Source organism: Nymphalis io, chromosome 15, assembly GCF_905147045.1.
Source record: "Nymphalis io chromosome 15, ilAglIoxx1.1, whole genome shotgun sequence".
Classification (NCBI taxonomy): domain Eukaryota; kingdom Metazoa; phylum Arthropoda; class Insecta; order Lepidoptera; family Nymphalidae; genus Nymphalis; species Nymphalis io.
Window position 1 is genome coordinate 10,354,315 of NC_065902.1, and position 14,285 is coordinate 10,368,599.

The 14,285-nt window shown below is 31.5% G+C and overlaps 3 protein-coding genes across 7 annotated transcripts in view; 2 read left to right on the forward strand and 1 right to left on the reverse strand.

Moving 5' to 3' along the window:
- The window catches only part of LOC126773785 (protein kinase C, brain isozyme), a 519,888-nt gene that overhangs the window by 226,284 nt on the left and 279,319 nt on the right, over positions 1 to 14,285 (reverse strand). The gene's annotated exons all lie outside the window — the stretch shown is intronic.
- Positions 1 to 14,285, forward strand: part of LOC126773860 (uncharacterized) — a 381,320-nt gene that overhangs the window by 68,420 nt on the left and 298,615 nt on the right. The gene's annotated exons all lie outside the window — the stretch shown is intronic.
- The window catches only part of LOC126773806 (putative inorganic phosphate cotransporter), a 67,532-nt gene that overhangs the window by 45,698 nt on the left and 7,549 nt on the right, over positions 1 to 14,285 (forward strand). Inside the window, exons 1-2 of one of the 2 annotated variants that reach the window (XM_050494994.1) lie at positions 535 to 801; positions 12,994 to 13,172. In XM_050494994.1, the coding sequence (XP_050350951.1) occupies positions 723 to 801; positions 12,994 to 13,172 (258 nt within the window). In that variant the 5' untranslated portion in view covers positions 535 to 722. Of the gene's footprint in view, positions 1 to 534; positions 802 to 12,993; positions 13,173 to 14,285 lie in introns of those variants that run through there. The other variant, XM_050494995.1, reaches the window with a different exon arrangement.

Here is a 14,285-nt window from a genome sequence, read left to right on the forward strand (position 1 = left end):
AATTAATATAAGAACTCATCTTTTTCCTATTATGCGGTTAAAATAGATAAATAGCCATTCAATCATTTTGGTTTTGTCCAAGTTTATAGATCGTGTGTAGCAGAAATTCCAAATTTTTATCGATATTCGTAAACACTTTTGATATTAACTTGAATTCGTCTATACGTTATATAATGTCATTTATATTGACATAAATCACCACATACTTAAAATTACTATTTACTTAAGTAAGTAGTGATTAATCCTCTTATTTCAGAATACGAGTAAATTATAGATCTAAATTGAAAAAATATATTTATCACAGACTTACGAAAGTTGCAAGAAATGCATTTTGAATCTGAACCCGTTTTTTCAATATCAATCTTAACTTATGTTGTATTAAGTTTAAATTCGAATGTAAGCGATAACGAAGCGGTCTAGCGGTACCGTTTCCTACTTACAAACTCTTTTCAGCAGTGTTCAGTAAAAACTTAGATGACGTCAGCGCACGCCGCCGGCGCGTGCTCATTCCGCCTCCCCTCGCCTCTATGTATATTTACGACTCGCGTGTCGCGACGGCTAGCTTCCAGTCCTGTTCCGAACCTCGTCCTTATCACGTGCAACCCTCGCGATGACTTACCACCCCGTAATCAACATTGGTACACACACCAGTGTGACGTAAACGCGTCTGCACATGCGTTTTCAACTGTGTTCGGTTCGGTTTCTCATTTTCAGTCGACAATATGGTATCGAATCGTGGCGCCCACGTGCTGGTCTGGGAACAGCCCGGCTTGGAAGATCAGAGGCCCAAAACCTATAGTGGTGAGTCAGAATGACGTCACTGGATAATACTAATCGCAATCGGATTTGAGATTACGATTTTTTTAATAATAATCTGTGCTCGGCTTCTCGTGCGCTTCCGGACGGACGTAATTTTGGGGACGGCGCGGCGCGGCGTTTGAAGTTAGAATCTAATTTGATCTGATATTTTAACAATTCAAAGGAAATGTTTCAGTTTTATATTTCACGTGACTTTAATTCTTTTAGTTCTTACAATATATAAATATTATATATTGTAAGAACTCATGAACTATTTTCTCATCGTATATCAAACGTGTTAAATCAATATATTTTCGTCGCTTACGATTTTAATGCAAGTAAAACTTTTGACCTAAATCATGTTATACCAGTATATAAATTAGATAACCGAAACGTTTTTATTGGAGTGAATAAACATATTACATTTTTATTCACAAAAATCTAACCTCAATGTTTTTCTGATATTATGCGTTGACGTGGTTTTCCTAAACATAAAAGTAACCTAGGCTACAGAGAAAAACGATTATTCTATATCATACAAAATTAATAATTTGGCAACATTTTGCACGAATTAAAAATCATAATTGCGTTATTAATTTGACAATGTTTGGATTTTTTACATTTTATCTTTTTTTTAAACAAAACTATTACAAAATTTTGTATATTCGGATTAAACTTCTGTTTATTTCTATTTAAGTTAAATACATCGTGACCTCTTTCTAAAACTTCGACCACTATTCCAAGGTTAAAAACAACTGACAAATACTTTTTGACAGGTATCTGTGTACGAAAATATCAGTTCAGAAATGATCATTTACTTTAAATATTTTAAATTCCTAAACTAACCAAGGGCGATCGTATTTCCGTGTTATACTATTGTTATTATTAATCTTATAATTGAACAAAAACTTTGAGAAATTTAGTTTAATTTTGTATAATTATTATCTTTCCTTGTAAAAAAATTATTAAATGTACTTTTGAGCTATATTTAATTTATATGCGAAAATTCAAGACGATCGGTTAAGACTTGTTGAGGTTGAGACGTGAAAGCATTACAAACACAGATTTTTTAATTTCTAAGAATTCTAAGGCACCATAAATACATACAGTTACAGCCTGTGAATGTCCCACTGCTGGGCTAAGGCCTCCTCTCTCTTTTTAAGGAGGAGGTATGGAGCTTATTCCACCACGCTGCCCCAATACGGGTTGGTGGAATACCCGTGGTATGTGGTACACGTGTGAATTTCGGTGAAACTAATTTCACACATTGACGGGTCTAAACCCGTGCAGATTTTCTCACGATGTTTTCCTTCACCGTATAGTACGAGATGAATTATAATCACAAATTAAGCACATGAAAATTCAGTGGTGCTTTCCCGGGTTTGAACCCACGATCAGCAGTTAATTTTCACGTGTTTTTACCACAGGGCCATCTCGGTATTTTACCATAAATACATACTGCACACACATATATATATATATTTTGCCCGTAAGGGGGGGGGGGCAGGTTCAGTAGTTTAGCCGTGAAAGCGTAACAGACAGACATAGTTACTTTTCGCATTTATAATATTAGCATAGATATTTTTTTAACAAAGCTTAAATACCGTGAAAAGTTCTTAGTTCTTTCTGGGGAATGCACGCTACTTATTATTTTTAAGGATAATACCAATAGGTACCATAGCTTATTTATACAAAGGTTATTTATACGTATAACATATTACGCGCTCATTAATATAATAAAATTTTATAAACATTTATTATATTCGAGAGAGAAGATATATTATTAGTAAGCGTTAAAATATAAATAACTTTCCTAAACCATATATATTTTTAGGATGATTGGAGAACAAAAAAAAACTTAGAAATCATTCAGTCGTGCATACTGTTACTTTTTTAATTATTTTCTTAACCAGAGACTAAATTGAAATTTTTAAATGTTCTTATCAATTAAAATATAAAAAGGTTTTCGTTTAAGAAGGTTCGTTAATCATGAATAATGTAAAACGTTTTCGCAAATACCATGAATGTACTCGTACAAGGAAGTTATAAGATAAATAATTCACAATGATTTATCATTGTTTCGTTTTGCCCTCACGTCCGATTCTCATTGTCAGCTCTTTGAGTGAAGTAATATTGCTGATTTTTACTGATTACAAATGCAATTTAGTGATGATTCTCTTTCAAATTAAACTTGATAAAAAAAAACTACAGCTGAAATAAAATGTTTTTATTTGTCGTTTATAATTGATTTTTTTTAATGGGCCAATTTAATCTATTTTAATATGGTAAGCTAATGCTTTTCCATTTATTTTAATAATACAAAAAAATACATCTAAAACGCTTTTTATGCCGTCAGAGTGGCGCCAACCACGGAATCTTATTTCCTTCGTGTCTGTAATTACAAAGTTTGTCATCATATAAATTTTAACACAGCACTACTTTGTTTGGTGCTAGAATAATTGGCAAGCAGGTGGTAACTCACCCAGGCAGGTCTTAAACCTTACCACCTTTAAAACTGTGTGTTTCATACAGAGTACAATTAAATAATATACAGACATATGTTTAAAAAAACCTAATTAAAGTTTTATATATAACCCGTATAATAATTTTCGCTGATACCAGAAATTTAAATGTTCAAATATATCTGTTTTATACTGAAATTGTTATAAATATGACATAGGAATAAATTTTACTAATAACATGAATTTGAAACAAAAGCTTTAAATTTTTTAACACAAGCTATTGCGGTGCCCGGCTGTCGATTGGTACTGGTGAGCGAGTCCTTTGATACGCGCGTTGACTTTGCTTAAAGGTGTCCTGGCCTGAAATCCAAGCCTTGACTTGTTTAACTCGTCACCTGCTGTATTTTGCAAAACGGCAGCGGAATACATACAAACTGTATTAATTAAGTAATTAAAGGCTTTAGGTTCAACCTGTAATGTTTGTTTATATTTTGTAAATAAAGAAATAAAAAAATGATCTAGATAAATACTATTACGTGTTCTAAAAACTTTAATACATTACTGACTAATAAGCATCTACTTCTACGTCATGAGTAATGCAGCTATCTGTGAGCTGTGTTATCAATTTTTTTTATTAATTACACATTCTCGTTCTTGACAAATTAATACTTTAAACTGTATAATGAGAACAGTTGGTAGATATGCGTCCTAATTATGAAAGTTTATGATAATATTTATTACTAAAAATCATATGAAAACAGACCAATTAAGCGCAGCGGTGATAATAAATTTTAGGTGTTTTTGAATTAACGTTTGTTATATACATCAATGTGTATATAAACATTTTATATATAGCTTCTTTATAATATAGAACATATATCTTCTAACAAAATTACAAAAGTTAAATACGTATGGAAATTGTGTGTTATTTTTTTAGTGATTAAATGTAATCCAACTACCTGTCATCTTTTATGACATTAAAATTAATCGCCGTACACAATGATGTAATAAAACAAATGTTTTTATTCAGTAGGAAGTGTTAAATTACATTACACAAAGAACATTTAAAGCTACGTATGAAATTGTGTATATACGCTTAATCATAGCAATCGTGATCGCGATAAGATAGACAATTCGGGTTTAGCAAATAAGCCGGTTAAGTACATACGGTGTCTGTGAAAGAGGCGCTTGTTTATAGGATTATTGCTTTATCTCGAATAATCGCGATTGCTTTTGATATAACAATCGTAAAATGGATGACTATTTTAATCGTTATTAAAGCTTAGATTTATAATTTATTGTCTATACCTGATGGTATCGATTGCTCCTTGTTGAATACTTTTTATCGCGGTTATTATTAGTATTGTCTATTTATAAACGGTCTAGGGTACGAAGTTTAAGTACAGGAAATAATTCTAGTCTTGCAATAAACAGGATAAAGTATTTATAAATATTTATGAATATTAATTATAAAGTTTTTAAAATATTTACTTTTTTATCCTATCAATAACAAGTAATTTTGTGTGATTATAGTATAAAGTCCTATAGCCAATGTTTTAGGAAATTTTATAGTCTGATCTGTCAAGGGCGTAATAAAAAAAACTATTGTCAATGGTCAAAGAGTGTGACGAGTTTTTTTTCTCTTACTACATTATATCGCGTTTTATTCAAACGTGACTGGTGTAATTGATGCGGCTTTGTCGGAAAAAAAGTACAGTAATTTGCAGAACAAACAACAGTTTTTTTTTACGAGGAAAATATTGTACTTGATTCTGATCCAGTTCTGTCATATAATACCTAATGTCATTTTGATATTTATCTCGATAGATATCGGATTCTTAAAGATAGGAAAAATACTTTAGAATAGATTATGTTGGTTAAGTATGGTTTGTGATTGAATGTGATGAAATGTGACTTTAATTAGACCACTCTGTGGAACCAGCTTTTTCCGAGTCGATAGGACATATCAACCAAGCCTGCAAGCCCTCGGATGTTGCAGATGTCCGTGAGCGGTGGTCACTTTCGATCAAGTGAGTCTCCTGCGCGTTTGCCCCTTCTTGCATAAAAAAAAACCAATTACTTCGAAAACAATAAGATGTTCCGTTTGTTGACAATCGTATTGTCTTGTATCTATTAAATTCCGTTTATGGTTTCTTTCAACTCGTTTTTAATGCATTTAACTCTAATATGGAATACAAAAACATTAGTCAAGGTAGTGTTACCCTGTATTAATAACGTATTGCGATACAAAATTTGATGATATAGGAATTCCTCCTTATTAAGTTTTGGTTTTATTGAATTAAATTAAATTAAAACTCCGCACACAGAACTACGAAATCTAAACTCTTTTAAGAACAAATGGCTGTTAATTTGCAGTTCAATGTACTCGAAAAAAAAACGAATTGCTATTCCATTGAATTCGACATTATCTCTGATCTTATTCTTTGTATTTCGATGTTTAAGACAATACAGACGAGCTGTGAATAACTTGTCTTTGGAATATAAATATTCTAAAAAATCACACGTGATTTAAAATTTAAACTTTTTAATTCATCCTTTTTTAACTTAAACATAATAAGGTTTTACCTGTGTCTTCTTCTTTCGAGTGTCAAATAATTGATGACTGTAAGAGATAAATCGATGTTTAACTGAAACTATGCTAAATATTTTTAAATATGTATCGAGTTTGTAAATTCAGCTATTTTATCTCGTTAAAGAAATTCGTCGAACGACATTGTTGCGCCAGATAGACAATGGCGGTTTATATTAGTGATCAGCCATATACGAAAAAGGTAATATGTGTGTGCGACACTTGTGTATGTGTCAACACAAGTGTGTGCGCTAATACAAATATACACTCTATTTCCTCACCCAGCATACTTTATGGTACTGCTTTGTGCAAGCCCGTCTGGGTCACCGCCAAACAGCAATACTTATTATTATTGTCTTCCGGTTAAAATGGAAAGTGAGCGAGTGTAACTTCGGGCACTAGGGACATAAAATTTTAGTTCCCAAGGTTGGTAGCGCATTGGCGATGTAAGGAATGGTTAATATTTCTTACGGCACCAATGTCTATGGGCAGTGATGACCTCATACATCAGGTCTATATGCTCGTCCACCTACCTATATTAAAAAAAATGCTAGCAGAGGAATCTAACACCACTAACCTTACTTTTTTTTTGTTCTTCATAGACCATGATGCGCACTCTTATGATCTAGCTAATTATAAAGGAATGTTACAATCGTTTCTAAACTTAAGCATTTTATCATTATAATCAAGATGGCCCAGTCGATTTTAACCAAAAATTGCGGTCTATAAGGGCAAGCGCCGCTGATTTTTCATGTGCTTTTGTTCTTTTCGTCGGTGAGGAAAACATGAATGTGTCAGATGAAATTCTACCACGTGTCTATATCAAACAACGTGTCTATACCATAAAGCAGCGTATTTTATTACATAACATTTCATATATTATATCTCATATATGTATTTAAGAATTTGCAATTGCCGTCAAATATGATGAAATCGTAACGATATGATAAAAGACAAAGCAACGTTCGTGCTAACTCAATAAGCTCGTTGACTCATACAATATATAGTAAAACGGCAGAAGTTTAAATCATCACCAGAAATTAGATTTGTTTACAAGTCGAACAGAACGGTTAAGTTAATGGCGGAACTACAGTTTCGTATGGGATTTAATATGTGTGTATGAAGTGTAGAGTAAATTCAACTTTATTATATATTATATATATTGAGAAGTGTAACATATAATGTGTTATTATTACTTGTCTCTTGAAAGAAATAGAGTCTTAAGGGTCTTTACTGTGTGCATTTTTAAAATGTATATATGGAAATATAAAAGTGAACACTATAAATATATTAATAACGCATGTTTTATTTCATGTTTAGTTATTCATCATTTATTTCATGTATAGTTGGTACAGAGTCGGCCCTGGCCATTGATCCAGGTAGAGCGAGATTAACTTTTAGCGTCCTTTGGTCGCTTTCACTTCACATAAATTGCATTTCAGTTATTGTTATATATTTTAATAACCGCATTTATAAAAACTAAACAACGCTTATGTACTCCTGGAAATAGTTTTTGACATTTTCGCGCCCATTGCTACCTGGCAGCTAGAGCGATCGCTCCTCTCGCTGACCCCAGGGCCGGCACTGATTGGTAGTCTGTCTGGACACGTGAATACCATGTGATTTCTTATCAAACACACTAAATTACAAACATTATATACCTACTGATAAAAACGGCCCTATTCATAAAGTAAAATCTTGCGTCTTAGTTATTTTGAGACATATTTACTTATGTAGTTTAAAACAAAGAGATAACACATAACATAATCGTCATAATTTAATACGTTACCTGTGACGTATAAATATAAATTAAAAAAAGCTCAAGAAATTGTAGGTCACTTCTTCATTTTATCATTTTAAATACAGAAAACAAATTAAATGAGTTTTATTTTATTAAACTTAAATAATATATTATGAAATAAATGAATTATCTTAAAAAAATTGTTTGAACGCAATTTATAAATCTAAAATTAAAATTCGAATTTGCTATGTACGCAACATCGTAAAACCATCGTTTGTCACGCTGCATTCGCTCGACCGCTGCTTTCTCTAATATTAATTGATATTCGAAGAGACAAGATGCTAACGCACACATCCGAACACGTGAATATGATTACACCATACATAACGTCATTACAAAATAGACAAAATTTTCAAACGCCCACAGAATTCGACATATACAAATTGTATGTGTTTTTAATACACGTTTGCTTAAATAACTTTTTATTCGAATTAATATATTTAATTCGAATTTTCTATTTAGGTTTTTTATACTGTCAACAAAGCACAGATTATTAATTCTACGCTTCATTCGTAACTATTACTTTAATCTGTTGCAAAAATTATGGATCGGATATGTAAAAGCTTTGTAGAAATTTTTAATTATATATTTTGTTTAATTAATTCTATAACTGTTATCATAACTTGTTTTTTTCGGTAAGGAACTTTAACATTAAATATATCAAAGTCACGATGTAATAAATTAATATCATTTACGAATTATTACGTACTAAGGTACCCATGTATTAACATATTTTTATAGTATTAACCGAGATGGCCTAGTGGTTAGAACGCGTGAATCTTAACCGACGATCCAAACCGTACCGTTTAAACCGTAGGTTCAAAGCCGGGCAAGCACCACTGCATTTTCATGTGCTTAATTTGTGATTATAATTCATCTTGTAGTTAACGGTGAAGGAAAACATTGTGAGGAAACCTGCATGTGTCTAGTTTCATTGAAATTATGCCACAAGTGTATTCTACCAACCCGCATTGGAGCAGCATGGTGGAATAAGCTCCAAACCTTCTCCTCAAAAGGGAGAGGAGGCCTTAACCCAGCAGTGGGACAATAACAGGCTTTTACTGTTACTGTTATAGTATTAACAGAAAGTAAACATAAATTTCTCGAAAATAATTACATAATATATTATGTACTGAATAAACGTTGACGACATCGTCGGACTTTGCCCCCGTTCGAAATACAAACTTGTAATAAAATAAACACCACTTCATATTTAAAATATTTGTTATCTACGCTGATTCTTATGATTTCGCCTACGCCGAGTTAAATGTGCTTCGCTCCCCGGTTTTTTTTTATAATACACGAAATAATTAAAATTAAACATACTTTCAATTAATCTTTAAAAAAATTAAACGATATTAAAACAAATATACCTACTTCTAAATCCGAGATGGCCTAGTGGTTAGAACGCGCGAATCTTAACCGAAGATCGTGGGTTCAAACCCGGGCAAGCACCACTGAATTTTCATGTGCTTAATTTGTGCTTATAATTCATCTCGTGCTTGACGGTGAAGGAAAACATCATGCAGGTTGCATGTGTCTAATTTCATTGAAATCCTGCCACATGTATATTCTACCAACCCGCATTGAAGCAGCGTGGTGGTTATTCCAAACCTTCTCCTCAAAAGGGATAGGAGGCCTTTGACCAGCAGTGGAACATTAACAGGCTGTTACTGTTATACCTACTTCAATTTACAACCAGATATTTCATGATAAGTTGCTTATAGTGGCTATTTAAACTAACCTTTAATTCACACGATGTAAAACAGAACATATCAATATAATCAATAGAAAACAAATAGTCATTGTTAAACGGAAAGCTGTATATGATAAAAAACCTATTGTACTATTTTTTCCTGATAATGGTTTACAAGGAAACGACCTTGTTGCAATACCTTAGGAATGTGGCATCAATTTACCAATTACTATGAATTAGCGTCAATCATTTCATCGCTCTACATTTATATAACCTTAAGAATACTATATTATCATCTCAAAAATGCAGGTAAACAAATCTTCATATTAGAGGAAAAACCCCCTTTGCAAATATAGTTCAGCGATGTAACTATACAAACAATGTTTTTTTTTCTTATTTCAAATGTAAAATTATAATAGAAAGAGAGAAATCGATGGTATAAAGAATATATTTTGAAATTCAAAGCAAATATCAGGATTAGAATATCAGGATGCATAAAATGCATTTGTATTTTTTGTATTGTTTTCAATGTATAGATTTGTTCAAAATAACGAACTTTAGCTTACGTCCACTGAAACCTTTCAAATGCGTTCCCATATAATTAAAACTCTATGGCTTCATGGTACCGTTAGTAACTATGCGCGCCAAAAATTACTATGTTTGTAATTTTAAATACCGATAACATATGTTAGAAATAGGATAGGCGTATTACAAATTTTCATTGTAATAAAGACGAAAGCAAAACTTTTATTTCCGCTAATTCCAGATATGTTTAATTAAACATATTTCGAAATATTTTACCTTAGACATTGTATAACTTGGAATTATTACAACAAACACGCAATATCTCATATGAAAACCATTTAATGGGGGAACACGAACAGTATAAAAAAATGCAAATATAATCAAAGCAGTCGTAGCAACCTCTTTGCAAAAAAAAATATTAAAAGAAAACGTTGCCGGTTTCGATTTCACCAAATTTTCTCTACCACTTCGGCACTTGACGTCATATTGAAATAACATTTTATTTTGGTAAGTGAAACAAACTGTCGACGCAGATCGCCAATTTTATCTTTGGTTTTTTACTTATTGCTTATGAATATGTACGAACTTTTTTAGTTTTATAGTTTCGATATGATGTGGGTCGTTCGACGAAATCATTTTAAGATAAATAAAAACTTTGCAACTAAATTTATAAATGCTTATATGTATTTCTAATAAATAATAAATTTAATAATATAAACGTGATATATGAATGTAAAGTATTATAATAAATGTATATAATAGTTTAATACATTATTATATAAATTAACCATACAGTCATATACTAAATTTCAGTTCAATTATGTTAACTAAACACATTTTTTTTATTTTATTTGAGGTCTCTATATTATATCTGCTTTTATTAGTCTGTAGATATAATAAAAAAAAATTAGTTTAATTAAAATCAAATCAAATCAAACTTCCAATCTACGTTGCGTTAATATATTATTTTCAATTAAGATTAAATATTTTCTCAACATTAAATACGTTTCGCAGACGAGTCATCATGTATTTATTACAGAAAATGGCCGACAATATCTTGTAATTTTAGTTTTAAGATAACGTAAATAGCTACACGCTGTAATAAACGTGAACATTTCATGATTCATAAATTTCCTAATTAAGAAAGTTTTCATTTAAATATATATATATATATATATTAACAAGACCAGAAACACTAAGTATTAACAATAATGTTTGATAGATTGCCATTGATATTATTTATTTAAGAACGTCGGGTTATGAAAAAAATATCGAATTTATATAGTGTAAAATTCATTATGAAAAAATAGGTACTAAACACATTAGTTGTATTAAAAAAAATACCTAACTGCAATAAAAACTCCTAATTTTAACGCGATTAAATAGCTCTGTAAGTTTTTTTTTATTTAGGACATTTTTTTCTTAAAATGATAGACAAAATACTTATAAAGTTCAATTATACAAGCGGTAGAAAAAGATTAGTTAAATCATGTTTTTAACCGACATCATTATAATATCTTAATTTTATTAGAATATGCTGACGGAATAAAAAAGAATTTAAAGGATATACGATTCCTAAAACCCAAACAAAACAGCCCCTCATTCCTTTAACAGGTGGTTGAAGCCGCGGACGGTAATTAGTTATTTAATAAATAAAAGCGTATGCTTTATTTTCTCGTAATCTTAAAAATATTAAATTTGCTGTAAAACAAACTATGTTTTCCTAATTTTATATTATTCAAATAAAACTTTTGTATTTACTACTTATAATAATCTGAATAGGTTAAAAAAAATGCAAAATTTAAATTCAGAAATAGAGGATTCGTATGAAATTAAAGCATAATTATAAACCTTAAATTAATTTAATTATTTCATTTCCGATTTAACATGTAATTAAAATAAATGTTACATATTAATTATAATGCCTCGCTTTGGCTTGGAAATTGACGTGTTGGCTGCCCGAAAGATTAGTCTATTTTCGTTAGATGACCACCGATCTTCAAATAACCACGTTTTTTAACAAATGTACGTCAGTACAATAATAATGTTTTCAATAGCTACAAGATCAAACGCGACTTGTTTACAGGTATGAATTCTTATTATTTAATGTTTAATTAAAATATTATTTAAAAAGACTTTAGTAAATTTAAAATTCAATATAGTTTTGTCTTTTTTTAGTATATTCAGACATTGTGTGTTTAATCATTTGTAACCATAATTTTCTCCGTACGAAGTCAGGACGGGTAACAAGATATAACAATATAATAAATAATTTATTAGTAATGTAGTTTTTATACACAAAAACATTATGATTAAATAAAAAGATACAGTAACCAGATAACATCGTTACTAATATATCAAAACAATAAAAAAGTACTTAATTGTCTATAGTTTCATTTTAATATCCTTGATGCACGCCGCAAGACTGAATAGGTCTTATGCCAAAATACCTTTGTCATAATTGACACGTACATAGTGAATTATTAAATAAACAAGACAAAAGACATATAACTTGTGACAATAATACAAAAATGTACACTGTAATTAAAAAAAATTATGATCTCAGTCATTTAATTTAAAAATGTTGCCCGAAAGAATCTTCACATATCAACTTTAATGGTATAGTTACATATTACGTGTGTGTTATCATCATACGCGAGATAGAATTACATTTTCAGAACTGGTTACCTGTTGTAGCTCCGAGACGCAATAAATCATTCGGAAATTTTGAGGCGTTGCCTTCGTGAATTTCGATATTAAATTAATCGCTTTTGCAAAATCAATATTAGGAATTGTCTTGGTCTTGAATATGCTAATGCTATTGATATTTACATAGAAAACGCTATAATATTTGTATAAAAAATACACCATGCAGTAACTATATATGTATATTTTATATGATATATGATTGTAAATAATATTTTTGTTTGTTGGTATAAAAGATGCACGCGTCGCATTTATCAACGAGCTACTCAATATCTTATTAAAAAGTCTTATTTTTCTATATTTAATATAACAAACGATATTGTTTCAAAGATAATATTACTTTATATATACTCAAATTAAAAAAATTTAGAAGAATTTTTAAATAGTCATATTATAACCATCAATGTTTCCACAGGTGGCCTGGGCACGCGTCACTGGGTGACGTTTATGTTGTTCCTGGGTATGGCAAACGCATACATAATGCGGACGAACATGTCCGTGGCAATAGTCGCGATGGTAAACCACACAGCGCTGCCAGTGGACAAGGAGGCTATGGACACCGAGTGCGGGAATGTTGATTCTAACTCCACTAAGGTGAGAACTTCTTTTGGAATATTTGGAAATTGTGTTCGGTAGCATACAATATGTCAATGACAATAGTCGTATATAAAGAACTTCTAAAACACATTGGATGTTTCTGTATCGATTCTGGCCGAGATGACCCAGTGGTAAGAACGCGTGAATCTTAACCGATGATCGTGGGTTCAAACCCGAGCAAGCACCACTGAATATTCATGTGCTTAATTTGTGATTATAATTCATCTCGTGCTTTACGGTGAAGGAAAACATCGTGAGGAAACCTGCATGTGTCTAATTTCACTGAAATTCTGCCACATGTGTATTCCACCAACCCGCATTGGAGCAGCGTGGTGGAATAAGCTCCAAACCTTCTCCTCAAAATGAGGAGAGGAGGCCTTTAGCCCTGCAGTGGGACATTCACAGGCTGTTTCGGTTCGGTTCGGTATCGATTCTATTATTTCTTTGAATTTTCATGTGTTTCTTTGGTTTGGTTAGTGAGATCATTCTAACGATTTAAATATCTATGTAACCCTACCATACTTTCTGTGAACGTAAGAGATAAGATAAGAGATTTTGGGCATACAATTCGTAACTTTATATGTAGAATTATTTATATTTGAATATAGAATTGATCATTAGTAAAGAGAAAAATTGGACCATTTTACTGGTGTTAGAGCTCGTTTGGATAGGTACCACCCACTCATCATATATTCTACCGCCAAACAGCAGTACTTGTTATTGTTGTGTTCCGGTTTGGAGGGTGAGTGAGCCAGTGTAATTAAAGGCACAAGGGACATAACATCTTAGTTCCCGAGGTTGGTGGCGCATTGGCGATGCAAAGGTCTCGCTTGCTTTTAAGAAGGAGGTTTAGAGTTCAAACTGCTCCGCTGTGATAGTTAAAAAAACTATGCGAAACATAATTACGTCCGGAACATGCAGGTTTACGAAGAATGGGATGCTGACCTTCGATTGCGTCATTTTTTTTTTTTTATAGAATAGGAAGGCGGACGAGCATATGGGCCACCTGATGGTAAATGGTCACCAACGCACTCATGAATTATAAACATAAATTAAACTCGTGTAAATTCAGTGGTATTGTTGTGTTTAAGTAAATTACATTTAGATAAA